A 19,488-nucleotide genomic window follows, 5' to 3' on the forward strand; every position below is an offset into this window, starting at 1 on the left:
CCATCGTTGCAACACAAAAGTGATGTGTTATGCCACAAGGATATTGCTCACCCACAAACTGTCTGTGAAACTCAACATACTCTTCAAGACATGCTGCAGGTTCACTGGCCAGCAGGATCTTCGGACTTGTCTCCAATCGAGCACATGTGGGATATGATGGGACGAGGAGTGACCCATTTGCAGAACTACATGAACAGATGTGGTATAATGTATCCCTAGACAGTATTCGCCATCTGTATGATCAACTGGATGCCCAGCGCCTGCATTTCGACCTGTGGAGGCTACACCATGAACTACTATGGGTCTTTCAGCATTGGTTGACACCTGGAACCTCGGAAATGCTTGGGCTATTGATGTGTAAATGTAATCATTTCGTGTACTCCATACACACTGTTGTAACAATAAATCTTAAGTGAACTGGAAACCGCTAAAAGGGTGTACTAATTTACTTTCCCTGGGCAGTGTATTCATGAAAACCGATACAGATAAGATCCAGATATGTTCCCAAATATCCGTTTATCACTTTTCTACTCATCAGAACAACATATATTCTTACACAATTTTTAATTTCCATGCTGCCTACATTTATTCTATTGCAGAATTATACAATAAAAAAGGAGAAATTAGAGATGAAGTTTTCAATTCAAATAAAATGTCAAATCAAAACATCTTCAGCCGTCTAAATTTCCAGTTTTATTTTATTTTTACTACCAGTTTCAGCATTACATTACACTGTCTTCAGGCCCCTGACTGACACATATGAGGAATGCCATCTCTTGTACAATCAAAATAGGGGCCAGCATACAGTCACTGGTATCTGCTGACTTCTTTTTGAGTATCACTTGCAAGTGACACTACTGACACGGATGTAATTAATATTCAATGCTTTGTTAAAAAGAAGTCTACGAATACCACTGACTGTATGTTGGTCCCTATTTTGATTGTACAAGAGGTGGGATTTTTCCTACATGTCGGTCGAGAGCCTGAAGATGGGTGTACTGTAATGCTGAAACTGGAAGCAAAAGTAAAATAAAACTGTAAATTTAGATGCCTGAAAGTGTTTTAATTTGACATTTAATACTGAACAGCCAAAGTCCTGCAAATATCCTGGATAAAGATGGACTTACAGAGTTTTCAATTCATCTTTGAGTTTTGCTGCTTGAGCACACAGTGATACCTCTCTACAGACATGAATGTAATTAATATTCGTTGCTGACATCCTCTTTGAATAGTAAGTTAAAAACAAGGAATGTCTTCCATTGTGTGTTACCCTACAACCAAAATCACGAGAACCAAAAAGGCATACAATAAAAGCAAAACAAAACTCCCACCAAGTGCAAGCACAGAGGAAACATCAGACAACAAGTATTGTTATGAAATTGCTTCCACAGCTACCATTCGAGAGGAATGGTTGATAAAACACTATTGAAATATTGTTCACATTATCATTCAGACTAACCTTTAGATTGCTATTATTTAGTTACCCTAAATTTAGCTATTTCTTCATATAAAGAATTGTGCATCACTAGCAGTTCTTGAAAATACAATATTGGACATTTCCCTTTAGAATAGTTTTGTAATAGACTATTCAGTACTTCTAATACCAAGCCAACAGATTCTCAAGAACACTTGCGGATTCAAACAACTGCTGTGAAAAACTCTGCATTACATTCTAGTCAGGAACTTCTCTCATCACACAAACCAAAGCCATACATATATATTCACCTCTCCTGCACTGATAAGGCTTATATTTTGAGGATCCAAGCCCAAAAAGGAGTTTGTATCTGATGGAAAAGGGCTCTCTTGTTCAGCTCGTCCAGTGCTAAGGTTGTAAATGACATAGCTGAGTTTAGAATTATTTTTGACGACAGCGTGTATTCCTGCAAATAAATATGACATGTAAATTAGAATTTTATCATTTATTAAATGTAAAAATGTGTTCAGCGACTCAAGTTTGTCGATAAAATTGAGATTCCTACCAATTCCATCAACAGTCAACGTTAGTATCTGGCCACCCTCAGCAACGTTCACACGCCTAGGGAAGCGCTGGAAGCAATCGGGGGCGCGAGATGTTGCTCCGGACTTAATAACCTAAAATTATAAGATCACCGACTAACTTCTCATTTTTATTATTAATTAAATCAGATGACAACTTGCACAAAAAGCTCAAGAAGTCTGAATCTATCAGTACTACACTAGTGAGAAAAAATAATAATTCTTCAATTAGCTTCTTATAAAATTACATAATATAAATACTGAATAATTAATAATAAACTTACTTGAAGTTCATCTTTCCTCATAAGACGACAGTCTTGAAGAAGATTGATTGTGTCATCACTGGACAATTCTTTGGTTTCTTTGGTGTCCTTATTACTTGGGAATCTCACTGCTACATGGGCTCCATCAACTTTCAGCACTCTACCTGTTCAAAACAAGAGGACCAGAGCATTACAGCACTGCTGAGAAGAAATATGGGTTCCTTTCTATTATTTAACATAAAAATCAATTGTAATAAAATTTAAATGACGAGAGAGGTGTGACTGTTGGAATATCAAGAATCAGCAATTCAGATATTACAATTACATTTCAAAAGCTTGCCCTACTGTCCGCTAGGCCCAGCCAAAGTTACATGGATACTACCTATCAGTCAGGAAAGTTTGATACATGGAAAAGCACGGAACACTTTAGTGCAAATAAAAACTCAACAAGCGTGTGGAACACAAGTCCCATTAAACAAAAAGTATTGGTGAACTGGTAACTGTGTTTTATGATACTGGAAACCTTTCTTGTGGAAAAGGTAGGGACATCCGATAATGATTCATTACAAGTACCCTACAATTATTTACCAAAGGGCTCTGAAATGTGTCCGATTGTACAGTGCAGCAGTTAATTTCACAAGGAAAATCTTGTCTACAAAATTTTCAAATTAACTCTTCATATAGTTGATAAAAAATACACAATACATAACAGCCCTCCAAGATATCACTAGCTAGTTTGCTTGACTCATGTTGTAGAGCCCAACCCATACACTTTGCCACTACCCAATTGTGCAAACTGCCACTTTGGTATTAAGTCATCTCCATGCAGAAAGCCTCACCTTGCAGCAAAAACATAACATATTTAAGGTAAGGCAACATATGAAAATACTACTGTTGTTTACCAGTTGATACTTTTTCACTGCTGCCTTTCTACAGAGGGATTACTACAACAAACTTCCAAAATACAAAAAGTAATAAATGTAGTAAGAATTAGTGAGGCGCAGTAGCAGGAGAACAAGACTTCTGGTCAGGACGGGAGAGGGTAATCAACACAAAAGCAAATAGGGATAATGTAGGAATAGGTCTAATAATAAGAAAATGGGAATAAGATTAAGCTACTATGAACAACATAGTGAAGATAATATCAATAACCAACATAGACAGGGAGCGAACATACACAAAAATAGCGCACTTTTTAATTAATAAGTGAATTAGCTTTGCAGATGACTTTAAGAGATTGAAAAAAATGTATCATGAGATAAAATAAATTATTCACATAGCGACAGGAGACGAAAATTTCATTGTGATGGTGATGGGGACTGGAATTCCAAAAGTAGGGGGGAAAAAAAGAAGGAAAAAACTGATGAAAAGGAATGAAAGGAGAAGCTGCTTGGCAGAATTTTGCAGCGAGCACAATTTAATCATTGCTATTTTATGGTTTGAGAACCACGAAAGAAGAGTGGTATATATGGAAGAAACCTGTAGACTCCAGAAGCTTTCAGACGGTTCATTTAATAGTACAACATAATTTCAATACCAGATTTTAAACTGCAAAGTATTGCTAGTGGCAGATGTGGACTCCAGCCATAATTTACTGGTTATTAATTGCAGATTAAAATTAAATGAATTGCAGAAAGACAGGAAATTAAGTAGGTGCAGAGCTTGCTAAATTAAAAGAACCGCAAGTTGTTGTGGCTTTCATAAATATCATTAAGGCAACAATTGACAAACAAGGGAAGGGAATACAACAGAAGATGGTTGGTTAGCTTTGAAGATATGAAATATTGAAGATAGTGGTGGCTCAAATAGCTAATAAACAAGGATCAGTAGAAATTCTTTGATAACACAGAAGATATTAACATTAATTAATGAAAGGAGAAAATATGAAAATGCAGCAAATGAAGTATACAAATGGGAACACTGACGACAAAAAACAGAAGTGCAAAATAGCAAAGTGGGAAGCAAAAAGTGGGAAGTGCAAGCTTGTAGATGCATGCATGTGTGTGGGAAAGACACATGGTGCCTATAGGAGAATTAAAGAGATCCTTGGAGAAAGAAAATCAGCTGTATGAATATCAAGACATCAAATGGCATGCCAGAACAGGATATTATATTCTACTTTAAGGCTGTCTCGTATAAGTCCAATTAACCATTTCACTGCAACCCCCCCCCCCCCCCCAATATGTACAGGTGGCAATTGCTACACCTCAGGTGCTACAATCTTGTGTGTGCGTGTGTGTGGATTCGCTTTCCGATTTCATATTCTACGCTCATTTTAAATTGATTTCTAATGCTGCTTTGCCCCGTTTGCCCTGATAAGTGGTGTTCTCTGTTAGGTCTGCTTATGTCACTCTAAGGTTAAAAACTGCATTGTTGTACTGGGACAATTGTTGTCACTTTACTGGAAAGTAGTTTCTGGTGTGTCTTCCCAACCTGTCACCATTGCACAGCTCCTATGCACACTTGTCGCAATTAAAAAATGATTTATTCCCCACATCAGGGAGATTTATTCCACACTTCAGCCACAATAATGGTGGCACTCCACTATCTCAAACCGCAACTATATTACAATTATGGTCGGTCGGGTGGACATGCCTCCAACACGAAATTTCTGGCTCGGAAAATCTGAGTAACTGTTTTTGTAACACTGTAAAAATAAATGTGTCAGTTATATTCAGAAAAACACAACTTTAATTTCTTATTTCATGGTAGGTTAAAGATATGCAAACCAATGTTTGTATCTTTGTAGACTTAGATGAAGTATTTGATCATGTGGACTGGATTGTCGTTTCTAATTCTGAAGGTAGCAGGTATAAAATACAGGGAGCAAAAGGTTATTTACAACCGTGAATCACATGAAAGAGAACCAATGGTTGAAAATGCTATTTAATCTGTTCATCCAGCAAGAAGTTAAGGACACCAAAACGAAGTTTGGAAAGGGAAATAAAGCTCACAGATAAGAAATGAAATTTTAAACCTTGAATATTTATACCAGGGTGAGAAAGTATTTTCTGACATTATTTGTATGGAGTGAGCCTTGCACAAAGTAAAATGTGGATGATAAACAGTTCAGACAAGAATAGAACAGACATGTTCAAAATGTGGTGCCAGAGAAAGAACGCTGATGAGTAGACGAGTATAAGGAGTAACTAATGATGAGCTACTGCATCAAATTTTAACAAAAAAAAAAAAAACACACAAATTTCGTAGCAGCATAGCTTGACTAAAAGAAGAATATAATGGGTTAAAAATTGGAGAGAGAGACCATGGCTTGAATACAGTAAGCAGGTTCAAATGGTTGTAGTAGTTAAGCAAAAGTGAAGACGTATACACAGAATAGGCTAGTATGAGAGTTGCATCAAGCCAGTCCTTGGAATGAAGACAACCATCCTTACCTTCATATGGCAAAATGTTTAGTACTGTTTAAGAGACATGCATGAAAGTGGAAGCAATGGCATTACCCTCGCTTTTGGAACTGTTAACTCCTTCCTCCCTCAGGAAGAAGAGAGGGGTGAAGTGGGAAAGGTTAACAATGGAAGACAGGTCACTCAGACCCTAGGATGAAGGGGTCACTCATATATTCTGCTGATTGCAAATATTTTGTTTTTAACACTGAGTTCATATTTGGGCCACACAACATCTGCATGCAGTCACTAAACATGTTCAGGTAACACAACAATTGTATATAGTGAGGTCAAACAAAAACCAGTCATCCTCTGAAGATTGGCCCATACAATCACAGTGTTTTATTAGGCATGGTTGGAGGTGGTATACCTTTGCCTTTCTCCGACCTATCCAGCCAATTACAGGTGCACCTACGTATAACACTGGTGAACAATGAAAATGTTCACCACAACAATGACAGACTAGCTCTTATTTTGGAAATAAAGTAACATTTCATTTTTACAGTCAACATTTTTAGTTTGCAGGAAATTTTGTTTTCCGAGTTGCCACACCTGTCTGAAAACAAGACACAAATGATTTTCAGCTAAGTTATAAACATAGATACTGGTGCTGTGACTATGACTTTCATTTAGTTTCTGCTATAATTAAAGCAGAATTTCTGGTCTGAGAGTGCTTTTGTAATGTAAAATCCACAAAAATGTGTAAATAAGGTGAATAATTTTTGTCACATTTGTGGTGAAATAACATTTTGCTCACAGAAACGCTATTTAACGTCTCTTGTGAAGACTTCCTATCAGCATTATTTCAGTATAAAAGTAGGGGACCAGGCTTGAGCTGCACATATAAGTGGCAATGTATGTTAAGTTGCACTGCGAGAATGGCTGAAAAATAAGAAATGATCTATGGCTTTTGCTGTGCCTATTGTTTAGCAGGAGCCTACAAACAATACAAGGTGACTCCCATTTCTGCTTGACTCCACCTATAAAGGCAGGGTAGTCTATGAAGAAAGAAACAGTTCAATACCCGAATCTTCAATCCGCTAATTGACCTATTCCGCATTCAGATAGTTTACCAGTTCGTACGTCACCTGAAAATTCTCTGTTTGAAGTAGAAGATGAACACAGTGTGGAACAAGAAGGAGAAGAACCAAACAAGCCTTCCACATTCCATGACCCTGATTTTGAGGGAAAAGATGATAAACCACACAGACTGAGTCCCAAGCAGGATTGTGTAGTCTCATTAGAGACCTTGACCTGTCAAAGGAGAAGGCAGAAATGCTTGGGTATCTACTACAGCAATGGAATGAATCTTCTCAAAAGTGATGTCACAGTCTCACAGTAGAGAAAATATCACACGGAACGGTTTCCCTTTTTAGAGAAGAAAAACAGTCTTGTTCTTTGTAGTGACATTAATGGCTTGATGAAATCTTTCAATTTGAACCATGATCCAACTGAATGGAGGCTATTCATAAACTCCTCCAAACTTAATTTGAAATTTCTGTTGCTTCACAATGACAGCCATCTTCCATCTATTCCTGTTGGTCATGCAGTTCACGTGAAGGAGACATGCAAATATGACAGCCCTCTTTGACTCAATCAAATATCATGATCAAAAATGGAAAATTTGCCGTGATCTAAAAGTCATTACCATACTCTTAGGAGTGCAACTGGGGTACACAAAACATCGCTGCTGTTTATGTATGGTGAGACAGCATGGATAAGAAATCTCATTATATTAAAGCAGACTGGCCTGCAAGAAATCTTAACCCTAGCAAGAAAAATGTCATTGCCGAGCCTCTCATGGACCCGAAAGATGTTGTTCTTCGAATCCTGCATATGAAGCTGGGTTTGATGAATTTTGCATATGAAGCTGGGTTTGATGAAAAATTTTGTCAACGATATGAATTGAGGAAGACGAGCCTTTAAGTATATAGTGAAATCTCTGAAATTAAGTGAGGCAAAAGTTAAGGAAAGTATTTTTATCGGTCCACAAATTCGAGACCTTGGAAAGGATCCTGGATTTGACCAAGTTTTGGAGGGGAAAGAAAAGGAAGCTTGAGAAGCCTTCAAGGGAGTTGTTCATTGATTTTTAGGTAACAAAAGAGATAAATACACTCAGTTGCTGACAGTGCTCCTGCAAAAATACCATAATCTTGGATGTAGCATGTCCCTTAAAACAAATTTCTTCCACACCAACCTAGACTTTTTTCCTCCAAGTTGTGGAGTTGTCAGTAGTGAACATGGAGAAAGATTCCATCAGGACATTTCTGTGATGGAAAAAAGATTTCAAGGCCACTGGAATGAAGCAATGCTTGCGGATTACTGTTGGTCTTTGTGTAGGGATGCTCCAAAACTCTCTTACAAGAGGCAAGCTACAAGATTATGATCTCATGCAGCCACCATGATTCTCTTCAGATCCAACCATCTGTGAGGTTATTCTTCCAGGAATTTAGAACTTGTAAAATGCAACTACCAATTAAAAATTCAAATACTCTTTCAAAGTTGTTAGCATCTGTATTTAAAAATGAGCTTTTTCTCTTAATCTGTTAATATGAAACACTTCCATCTATTGTGTATCACAGAGACTAGAGCTAAGGAAAATTCTTCAGTGTCATATTCGTTCCCCTCAACCCAAAATCATTAAGAATTGACTCATAAGTGCAGGAAACATTTCAAAATTGTTTTCTTTTGTTAGCCAGTGTAATTTAACATGGATTCCAAACCACGGTGTAACTCTGCAGATTTCACATTGGCAAACCTTTCAAGAGGACAAAGAAAATGCACGACCCCCATATACACACAGTTTTGTGATTCTTCCCAGTATTAAGTAATAATTTGCCACAACCCAAACAAACACCTCTCTCTCCCCATTCACTGGCAACAGTAGCATCAATTAAAAAAAAAAGTTAATAATAATAATAATAATAATAATAATAATAATAACAGGAAAAAACTTTATAAAAGTTGTGTAACATAGTCCTTAATGTCAAATATTACTCACCAACAGGAACACTCTTCACATCTTCGACGAAAACAACATCCTTTAACTGCCATTCTTCTTCATCTTTCTTTTCGGCTTCTTCGCCTTTAGGAACTACACGTTTCTGCCGTTCTGTGTAAAAAGAAGGAATTTTGTTATCTACGATACATGAGACATGTTTAATGGTCAAATTAACAAATTTGTGGACATCATCCTTTAGCCAACTGTTTGTCACTGGTCAAGAATTTCATATACTTACAGTCTTTATCGTGTGTGCGCATGTGTCAATGAATGAGGTAATTAAATCCCTTGCTAAAATAGATCGAGATGAATGTTGTTGAAAGTATTAAAATTAAAAAAGCCTAAAACATAAATTCACTTTAAATTATGATCACTCTTTCCCATTTTCACCCCATTCACTTATCCACTCATACAGAATCACGACAACTCTAACATTTACAACTCGGTTTATGTTAAAAATGTGTGATTAAAATCCAAACCTAAATCTAGGGTAAAAACTTTACACTCAGGGAATTGGCTAACTGATCCCTTACAAAGACGAGCCATCAACTCAGGCAACACATTAAAACTTGCTTCCTACTAGTGTGGGAACAAAGCCAGACACCTCAAAAATCTCACAAGTTGTGTCATATCTGTTCCATTTTGAACTAACATGGAGGACAGATCAGTTGATAAACTGCCCTCTGCCCTCTTTTAGTCTGAATATAAAATGCATTCACGTAAAATGTGGGTCACTGGAGTCTGCATGCCACAACCATCACCTATCGCAAAGTCCTCCTGTCGGAACTGTAAGATTTGTGTCATCGAACTGTGGTCTATCTGAAAGTGAGTGAGAAATACTTCATCACATCTCAATGGCAAGGAGGAAATACACTATGCTAAGTACTTAGATTTACCTGTCTTTAAATATGTCTGCTTGTGTCTGTATATGTGTGGATGGATATGTGTGTGTGTGCGATGAGACTTACCAAACAAAAGCACTGGCAGGTCGATAGACACACAAACAAACACACAAAATTCTAGCTTTCGCAACCAACGGCTGCTTCGTCAGGAAAGAGGGAAGGAGAGGGAAAGACGAAAGGATGTGGGTTTTAAGGGAGAGAGTAAGGAGTCATTCCAATCCCGGGAGCGGAAAGACTTACCTTAGGGGGAAAAAAGGACGGGTATACACTCGCACACACACACATTTCCATCCACACATATACAGACACAAGCAGACATAATATGTCGTTCCCTCTCCTTCCCTCTTTCCTGACGAAGCAGCCGTTGGTTGCGAAAGCTAGAATTTTGTGTGTATGTGTGTGTCTATCGACACACAAACATACACACAAAATTCAAGCTTTCGCAACAAACAGTTGCTTCATCAGGAAAGAGGGAAGCAGACATATTTAAAGACCAAATTATGTCTGCTTGTGTCTGTGTGTGTGTGTGTGTGTGTGTGTGTGTGTGTGTGTGTGTGTGTGTGCGCGCGCGAGTGTATACCTGTCCTTTTTTCCCGGGATTGGGATGACTCCTTACCCTCTCCCTTAAAACCCACATCCTTTCATCTTTCCCTCTCCTTCCCTCTTTCCTGACGAAGCAACCGGGGGTTGCGAAAGCTCGAAATTTTGTGTGTGTGTGCGTGTTTTATTGTGCCTATCTACCAGCGCTTTCCCGTTTGCTGAAAGTCTGTCAACTGCAATATGATGTATGTATATTACAACCTCAATTACCATCAGAAAACTGTTTAATTTTCACTAGTGACAGCCACATATCTCAATGTGTGTGTCCAATACAAGTCACCTGAAAATGTTCAAAGGAAACATTCTGTGTTAGCAAAAATTCTTCTTACCAGCAGCTGTGGTGCTAATTTACATATAACTCTTTGTATCAACAACAGCAGCAGCACGAGAGAGAACATGGAAAAATTATTTTTCTGAAATTCAGTGAGGAATCACAACTATCAATAAATATACCACCAAACACACTTAACAATCCCCTATACCTCTGGGAGGTGTAGTATAGTTCCCCGAGGACAGAGATATGTCAACAGTTAGTCAAAAGGATTAGGTTAATATTTTATATTTTGCTGCTTAAATAAGCAATGGTTTTGACATAAATCCCAATAGAAGCTAATTGCATGTATCCCTCACTCTACTGACGTTTAGGAACTCAAGTATCTCTTGTCAGTAGCAATACAGTTTCCTGCATAATACGTCAACCCTGAAGCTTAAGATACATAGCAATGAGTTCATTTTGTTCATTCACTGTGTACAGTTAAAAGGTGAATAATCACTTTACAATTCAGAGAGTTATGTAAAAGTACTCACTGTGACTGGTGGTAATGCTTCCTGTATCACTGCACGTGCTGGAAGCAGGTGAGGGAGGTGGTGGCATATCCAATCTATCGGCTGTTTCCTTGTGGCTGTTGCTTTTACTGGAACTAGGAGCTGGCAATGTTCCAGATGAGCTCTGTGCATCGCGACGTTGCTGATCAGGTGCAGTTGTATTTAGCAGCTTGAAACGGCATACATCAGTCAAATTCCATGCAGCATTCAGCAGCTGGCCCACTTTTGGAACCCCACCCGATATGGTGAAACCTGTTAAAGCAAAATTTATGTTCCTGAGTTCTGGTTATGCTACATCTGACTGAAAACAAACACACACACTCTCAAGCTCACATGCATATACAAACAAATGTGGAGCACATTAGAATGGGATGGGGGAGAACCTTAAATACAGTACATTTTGTTATTGATTAGATTTTTTTCACTGTACACACACACACACACACACACACACACACACACACACACACACACACACACACACACACACCTACACTTTTAATTATCTCACAAATATGACCAATTGCCTAGAAGCCATATATTGGAATTCAAGATGTACAAAATGATGTTCAATGACAAGCTCTCGCAACTTTCCCGAAGTGATCAAATCTAAATTGCAATTACGTAACAAGACCAGGAAACACCTTCACATCATCTTCAGTCACTGCACATCTCAGAATAGAGCAGAACTGTTCATATCAATCGCAATCAATCACAAGGGACTGATCAACTGAAGATTCTTGAAGTTCAACACTTTGGTCTTTAGAATCCTTACATAAAAAAAATTAAGTATCAAATTTTACCTAAAGTGATCTAAAGCCACATGTCACAGGTGTACATGCACACACATATACAACACGAAATATTACGGCTTGACTTAAGGCAAAAATAAAATAAGAATAATATGTCCCTAACAAACAACAGTTATCTCTTACACAATGTTCTCAGCCAATTCAGAAACACGAGCAAACTGGACTCGGGATTTTCATAGTTTCTCTATATTCACCAGTATGTCATTTAAAAGGGAGTTTTGTGAGGCTGGACTATTGTTGCAATTTGCTTGGACCCAGGTAGTGTATGTGGTTCATTGGTGGTTAGGTGGGATTATCTCACTAGCACACTCCTTCCAGTTACCTCCAACTCTACTGTAGGAGGCAATTTGGAAGTCAGCAGCCGGCTAGGAGAAATGAAGTAAGTAGAGCTAGTCAGCGCATGTGCTGTTACCGACTAGTGTCAACCGATAACATAACTTTGGTACTGCCATAGGAAAAAACATTAGCAAGGCTCATTTGTTTTAAAGAAAAAAGTGAACGGAGTTTCACACTGGGTGTTCTGGTACACTTTACATTCCACGTGACTCAGAGATTAAATGTCTGGGGTTTAATTCCCAGTCAGGCTTAGGATTTCTTCTGACACATATATTTTTGACACCTCTGGCGATGATTTCAGGATATTGTATATGTATGCCCATGAATCAAAAACTTCTGAAAATAATAGAAAGAAGTCAGTTCAATCAACTTCCCATGCTTCATGTCCAACTGGAGCCAAGTCACAGGCTCTGAATGAAACTTGTCACAAATAATCTATTTTTCATATCAGAAACTCAGTTAATGGATTCAATACTAGAAATAATAAATCAACACAAAAATATGTTTAAGATCTTTTATTTATTTCACTTTCTCAAATATTCAATCAAGAACTGCATAAGGAAAATTAACACATATATGGAACAAATTGAGTATCTATCTATCCATCCAATTAAAATGTTGTGAAACCTCAGCGTCCTGACAATCTGTAATCTGATTACCACTGAATCAGCAATCCACTATGAACTAAATATTGAACTTCTGAAAACATTGCAGCAGGTATTTATCTTTTTTTCATTTACAGACTATTCATAGAATGTCCCCATGAAACAAACTCTTTCAAATGATGGTTACGCTAAAAATTGGAGGTGTTTCATTTGAGAAATGGGACTTCAAAATGGAATAAAATTTTGAGACTAATATTTTTTTTTGAAACCTCTTTGGCTTAAAATATATCCAATAAGGAACTCAAATTTATTGTAAAACATTACACAAGGAGTGAACTGATGATCCTAATGAATGTTTCACCTATGGGTTAAAACTATAAAACCCGATAAAAATAAATGCAAAATGTTTATTACAAATTGAGTTATCAAGGAAACTGAAAATCAACATTTTTGCAACACTGAATTTTAACTTAATTATGGCATTAGTGACATAGTTCCTTATCCAAGTGCCTGGTTTTCTTGTTGCCTGTACACATACTTCACACAATACATTGCATGAAATTAAAATTCATATTTTTTAGGAACAAAAATTAAAATCTAGCCTAACTTTACTGCTTGATTACTGTATCTAACCCCTTATAAGACATAACCAGGGTGGATCCTCTGAAGAGGACATAGACAATTTCCTCCGCCATCACTTTCTGTCTGAACTCTGATCCATCTCTGATGACTCACTGTTGAGAGGACATTATGCCTGTATCTTCCCTCCCTTATTCTACTATTGTAGTTCATTAATTTATTCAAGCTTCAGTTCTGCCTGTAAAATATTTTCTACCTTATTATTAGATGAGACAGAGTCCAATTCTGAAACTATCTGTTTACTCAGCATATTGTTATCTGAAATTCATTTGTGTTCAATTGCCAAAGTATTAGCAGTTTACAGTCAAAACAACGGTACAGTACATTACATTCAGAATAATAAAAGGTCCAAAATAAAAACAAACCTATAGCTCCTGGCTGATACATTGGGCTATTCTTCATGCAAACTTGGCTCCCACACACTATTTCTGCCGATGCTGTGGATGGTCTACGCTTCCGAGTTTTTGCTCTGTGTTTCTCCCACAAGCGTTTTCGTTGTCCAAATGGTAGAACACCCCTAGAAAAAAAAAAAAAAAAGCAAGAGTCAGACACTGATAGTCTCAATAGCAAATTTTTTTTATCTAATATACCTCTTAAGCATTTCTCCTTGAATTGGAGGTGGACGGGAGGGGGGGGGGGGGGGGGGAGACAGGGGATGGCAAAAAAAGAGACGGGGGATGCTGGCAAAAATATATCACTGAGAATTTAGCTCAAATTCCAATCAATTCAATATATATAATAAAAGTAAGTGTACAGTGCATGTGGCCCTAAAACTGAGAAAAGCGTCCCAGTACGATCAAGGGTTACATGATGCGGTAGCCCTCTAACCCCATGCATGAAGAAGGTTCCCATTTTTATGTGAAATGTGTACAGCAACGAACTCTCCCATATTTGAACATATTTTTTCATGATCTTCTGCTCATTGGGCAGTTTTCACTGTTTTTAGCTATTTTTACACATGTACAAATATTTTCTAAGTATTTAAATTCTGAATGCATGGTAGAAGTCATTGAAACATTGCACAGCAGACACAACTGATTGTATATCGACATTATGTCTATTATTTTAGAAAATGGTCAAGCGACACTTGGGTGGTTAGACATAACTTTGTTTCAGTGCCAGTGCTTACTGTGAATCATTGTTCCAAGATTTTATGATGGGCAGCAACCAAAAAAGAAAACATGAAGTATATGTGTATATATCTTATAAAGTGGGAAACTTTCTATTCCTGGACTGGACCAGCACGGTCAAATATTTATAAAGTAAACAGTTCAATCTGCAAACGTCTGTTTAGCATCGAACATGGCAGCAACCATGACTGTGTACAGCACATGAATATTTCAAGTAATAAGTATTACTATGTATTATAAAAAAATATCTTACTGTTGAACATGTTCTAATTGGTAATTTTCTGAGTTAACTTCTTGTATTTGCTTGCGGATCATGAATGCAAAGCAAATGATCTCACTAATCCATCCAAGATAACTACTTTCTTCAACTCTCCTCACTTGGGCAAAGATCTAACAAATGATGATGCGAAAACCATTGATCGTGAACTTTCATTGGGCTACCACACAGTAAAACACAATCTAAGCTGTAGAAGCCTGGACTGTGCAATAAAACTTTCAAAAAACGTGTTCAGTGAATCTAATGTATCAAAGAAAATACAGAGTGACACGGAAAAATTGGAACATTTCTACAATCCAATAAAACTGGAAATGATGAAGGAAACAAATTGCCTTCATAGTAATTGAAACCTTGCAACTTTGCCATTTACTAAACGTTGATGGCATTATCATTTTTTTTTTAATTACATCTGTATGAACACATTCGTGAAATCTGCTGTTGAGATTCCTCCAATGACCGCTGCAGCATCTCAGCTGGGATACTGTGAATTGCATCCCGAATTCTCTGTTTTAACTCATCCAGGGTTCTTGATCAAGTTGTGTAGACTTTGCTCTTGAGGTAACCCCACAAGCAAAAACTACAAATGGATAAATCTAGTGATCTAGGGAGCCAGGGAATGTTACTGAATCATGAGATCACACGGTTGCCGAACAATTCTTGCACATCTGCCATTGATTGCCGTGCAGTGTGTCATGTTGATCCGTCCTGTCGAAACCAGGCTGCCTGAATGTTTGGAAAGCTGTTCAACGCACGTGTAATGAAAGCTCATAACATCTCCACACAACAATCAGTTCATTTGCGAAAAAATAGGGTTCGATAATCCCATGTGATGAAACACCACACCATACTGTCACCTTACTAGCATGAACATCATTAGGATATGTGTTTGCCCAGTAATGGTAGTTCTGTTTATTCACATAACCTGTGAGAGGGGAACGTGCCGAATCTGACATCCACAACCTGTTTGGAAATTCATAGTCATTGTTTATTTTTTGTTATCATTTGTTGACAGAATCCTAATCATAACTGGAAATCGTTGTCCTTCAATTGTTGCACCATCTGTAGTTTGTACATATGAAATTTTAAATCGAGATAAACAATTCTTCAAACACTGTCCTGGGACATTCCAACCACAGCTGCTTGCTTACAATTTGAACGCTGTGGGCTCTGTAAGACAGACTCACATACAACATCAATGTTCACTAGAGAACACATTCCTGTTGGTTTCTTCTTGAGGGCAGATCCAGTCTCTTCAAATTATTAATCCAACATTTTATCGCGTGTTTCGACAGAACAGCATCATGACGTCCTAAATTATAAAAACGTCGAAACTCCCTCTGCGCCGCTACCAATCAATGTTTTTATAAAACATTTTTATGGCTAACACATGCAGTTGTCCACTCCACTGATCCACGATTACTGAAATGGCAGACTGTTTACTCACTAAATGTCATGAACCTGCAGTGCTAGCACCTGCCCATGGCTGCCACTGCTCATTTCAAACATTCCCATTATTCTGCATCACCCTCTATCTAGTGGGTGAACTAAAACTGAAATGATCATAATGAACATATTGGCCCCATGTCATGTGAACAATTTCTTGGAAGTTTTAAATGATCCCATAAAATGCAGCTTGTTCTTTTCTTTAGCAACAGATGCCTCCAATCACCTAAACAGGGAAATGTTTCTAGTTGTAATACAACATTTTGACTTCTTCAATGGAACTGAAAACAAACTGTTGTATTTCTTAGAACAGGCAGATGAAACTGCAATAGGTTGTTAAAAAAATTCACTGAAGTCAAATAATAACTTCAATGTCGGTAATAAATCATCATACTGTGCTGATAGTGCCAACATAAATTATGGCAAGCACCCTTCAATCGTGAAACTATTAAATAATGAGAATGAAAAGATCCTCAAAGTCAGTTGTTTTAACCATGTGCTTCATAATGCCATGAAAAATGCATGCGACTGTTTACAATATGTAGATGTTGATGTATCAGATCTGCAGATAACATGGCGATCCTCGCAGATAATCAAGTGATGCTGATTCAAATGCTAAATGAAGCCTGTGCAGCATATGGTATGAAAATTAATAAAAAGAAAACCACAAGCATTGTCACAGGCCTAAAGAAGACAAAGTGAAAATTAAGATCGGGGTCAGAAATCATAGAACAGGTAAGAGCATTCAAGTATTTGGGAAGTTGGATTAAAGAAGACACGGATTGCCAACAAGATATTGAAGTGAGAATGGCTCTGGCGAAAGAGGCATCTCAAAAGCAGAGAAGACTCCTAACTAGTTGTTTAAACAAGGAATTAAGGAAGCAACCGGTTAAGTGCTTAATACGGAGCGTGGCCTTGTACGGAGCAGAAACATGGACTTTGAGAAAACAGGATGAGAAGAGAATTGAAGCTTGTGAAATGTGGATTGGTGTAGAATGGAGAAGATCAGCTGGACTGATAAAGTCAGATCAGCTGGTCTGATAAAGTCAGGTATGAAGTACTGAGGAGAGTTGGAGAAGAATGGAGGATGCTGCTGACGTTGAAGAACAGGAAACTAAACTGGACAGGCCACAATCTAAGAAGAGATTGCCTTCTAGTAGAAGCAACTGAATGTTTCATTCCGGGAACGAGAGGGAAGAGCAGGAGGAGGTTCCAGATGCTGGATGATGTCAGCAGCAGCAGGCCACAAGGAGGGTACCAAAGAATGACGAGGAACGCAGAAGACAGAGAAGCATGGAAGGGTTTGCAGTCAACACCTGCCGTAAGGCAGACAACCCATTGTTGTTGTTGTTGTTGTTGTTGATGATGATGACGAAGTGTTAGTATTGAAAATATATAGTAAATGTGGTGCTACAGAAGAATGCTGAAGATTAGATGGGTAGGTCACATAAGTAATGAGGAAGTATTGTATAGGATTGGGGAGAAGAGAAGTTTGTGGCACAACTTGACTAGAGGAAGGGCTCGGTTGGTAGGACATGTTCTGAGGCACCAAGGGATCACCAATTTAGTATTGGAGGGCAGGGTGGAGGGTAAAAATCGTAGAGGGAGACCAAGAGATGAATACACCAAGCAGATTCAGAAGGATGTAGGTTGCAGTAGGTACTGGAAGATGATGAAACTTGCACAGGATCGAGTAGCATGGAGAGCTGCATCAAACCAGTCTCAGGACTGAAAAACACAACAACAACAACAAAGTAACTTTTTCTGTTCTGCCAAACAAAGTGAAACATTAAACTCATTTTTAGAATTTTTTATGCTGAATGGGCTGAAATCCTGTGGCATGTAAATACTAAAAGGTTATGTCAATACTAGATGGTTATCTCTCACACTTGCTGTGGAAAGGCTTTTAAAAATTTGGGAGCCTATAAAAAGCTACTTTAAAAGCACAGATGATTCAGACTGTCCTAAAGTTTTGAAAAAGTATTTTTGCAACAAAAATACAGAAGTAAATACAATTGTTCAGTCTGATATTAGTTTCTTTGTGAATACTGGAAATGTTTTCATTCAAAAAGAGAAGTACTTGGAGAAATCTGATCTTAGTATTATGGAATCTCATGAAGCTGTACAGTTGATGAAGTTAACAGAAGAAGGAATATATATTTTAGGCAGTAGTACTCATAAATTGTTAGTCATTCTTCTTGATTCAAATTTTAAATCTACGAGTGATAACAACTTCATTGAATTCTCATTTAGTTAACAAATTTGATGATAGTGGGATTAAACTCTTTAAACTATGTCTAACAATTAATATTCAATGACATGCATGTGTCAGGCTGGATTGTGTAAATGAAAATGAATTATATGAGGATTTTTGTAGTTCTAACAATGCTGTCTCTTTAGAGAATAGCGTTAGCCAGAAATGGATAAAGGTTTTAACAACTTTGAAATCAAATAACGTGAATTTTGAAAACTTGGGTAAGCTGTTAGATAATGTTACAAACATACCAGAAAGTAACGCTCACACAGAGAGTTATTTTCTCTTGTGGATAACAAGCGGAAGATGTAAGGAACAAAAGTAGTAACATCTGCCAATTTTGCAACGTGAAAAAATTCAGTACAGAAACACCAGAATTCTATTGCATGAATGGAAAAATTTGATTACCACCAATGGAAGTACCTCCAAAGGAATTTTTACATTACATGACTGGGGAAACTCCAGAATCAAAACGCTTTTCTCAAAATATAAAAGTGAACAATGCCTCTTCCCAAACGACTTCCTTCATTATCACTTTGATCAACACAAATGAGGTGAAAAATACTATGTTTTATTCATCAGAAGGACAAATCTATCACAACATGGGATCATTACTACCACTATTCAATTAAGACCATAAATTTCTGCAAGCATATTTCATCAGAAATGAAGAAACAGAAACTGATCAACAATGCACAAATATCAGTGGAGTGAGATGAGTGGTAGTCCGAAATGTACAGAGGATCCCAGACGAATAAAATCAACTGATTCACATATTCAAACCAGCATCAGACAGAACGATTTCTAATGACTATAAATTTATAATCTGAGCAACAAAAGACACCTGGAGAAACAGCAATTTAATGCACCTCAGATAGACAAAGTTGCCATCGTAATTGGGACAATGAAAACAAGTCGTGACGTAACTGTACAACGAAGAAGAGGAGAACTACAATGCATTGCAGAGACACACCGTACATATGGTGCCCTCCAATACCCATT

At 37.6% G+C, this 19,488-nt stretch overlaps 1 protein-coding gene across 1 annotated transcript in view; it reads right to left on the reverse strand.

Moving 5' to 3' along the window:
* The window catches only part of LOC126161352 (E3 ubiquitin-protein ligase UBR5), a 349,964-nt gene that overhangs the window by 272,034 nt on the left and 58,442 nt on the right, over positions 1–19,488 (reverse strand). The window contains exons 8-13 of the mRNA XM_049917120.1: positions 13,748–13,899; positions 10,973–11,242; positions 8,664–8,774; positions 2,280–2,422; positions 1,980–2,091; positions 1,726–1,880 (exon numbers count right to left, since the gene is read on the reverse strand). Of these exons, the coding sequence (XP_049773077.1) occupies positions 1,726–1,880; positions 1,980–2,091; positions 2,280–2,422; positions 8,664–8,774; positions 10,973–11,242; positions 13,748–13,899 (943 nt within the window). The remainder of the gene's footprint in view (positions 1–1,725; positions 1,881–1,979; positions 2,092–2,279; positions 2,423–8,663; positions 8,775–10,972; positions 11,243–13,747; positions 13,900–19,488) is intronic.

Source organism: Schistocerca cancellata, chromosome 2 (assembly GCF_023864275.1).
Source record: "Schistocerca cancellata isolate TAMUIC-IGC-003103 chromosome 2, iqSchCanc2.1, whole genome shotgun sequence".
Lineage (NCBI taxonomy): Eukaryota > Metazoa > Arthropoda > Insecta > Orthoptera > Acrididae > Schistocerca > Schistocerca cancellata.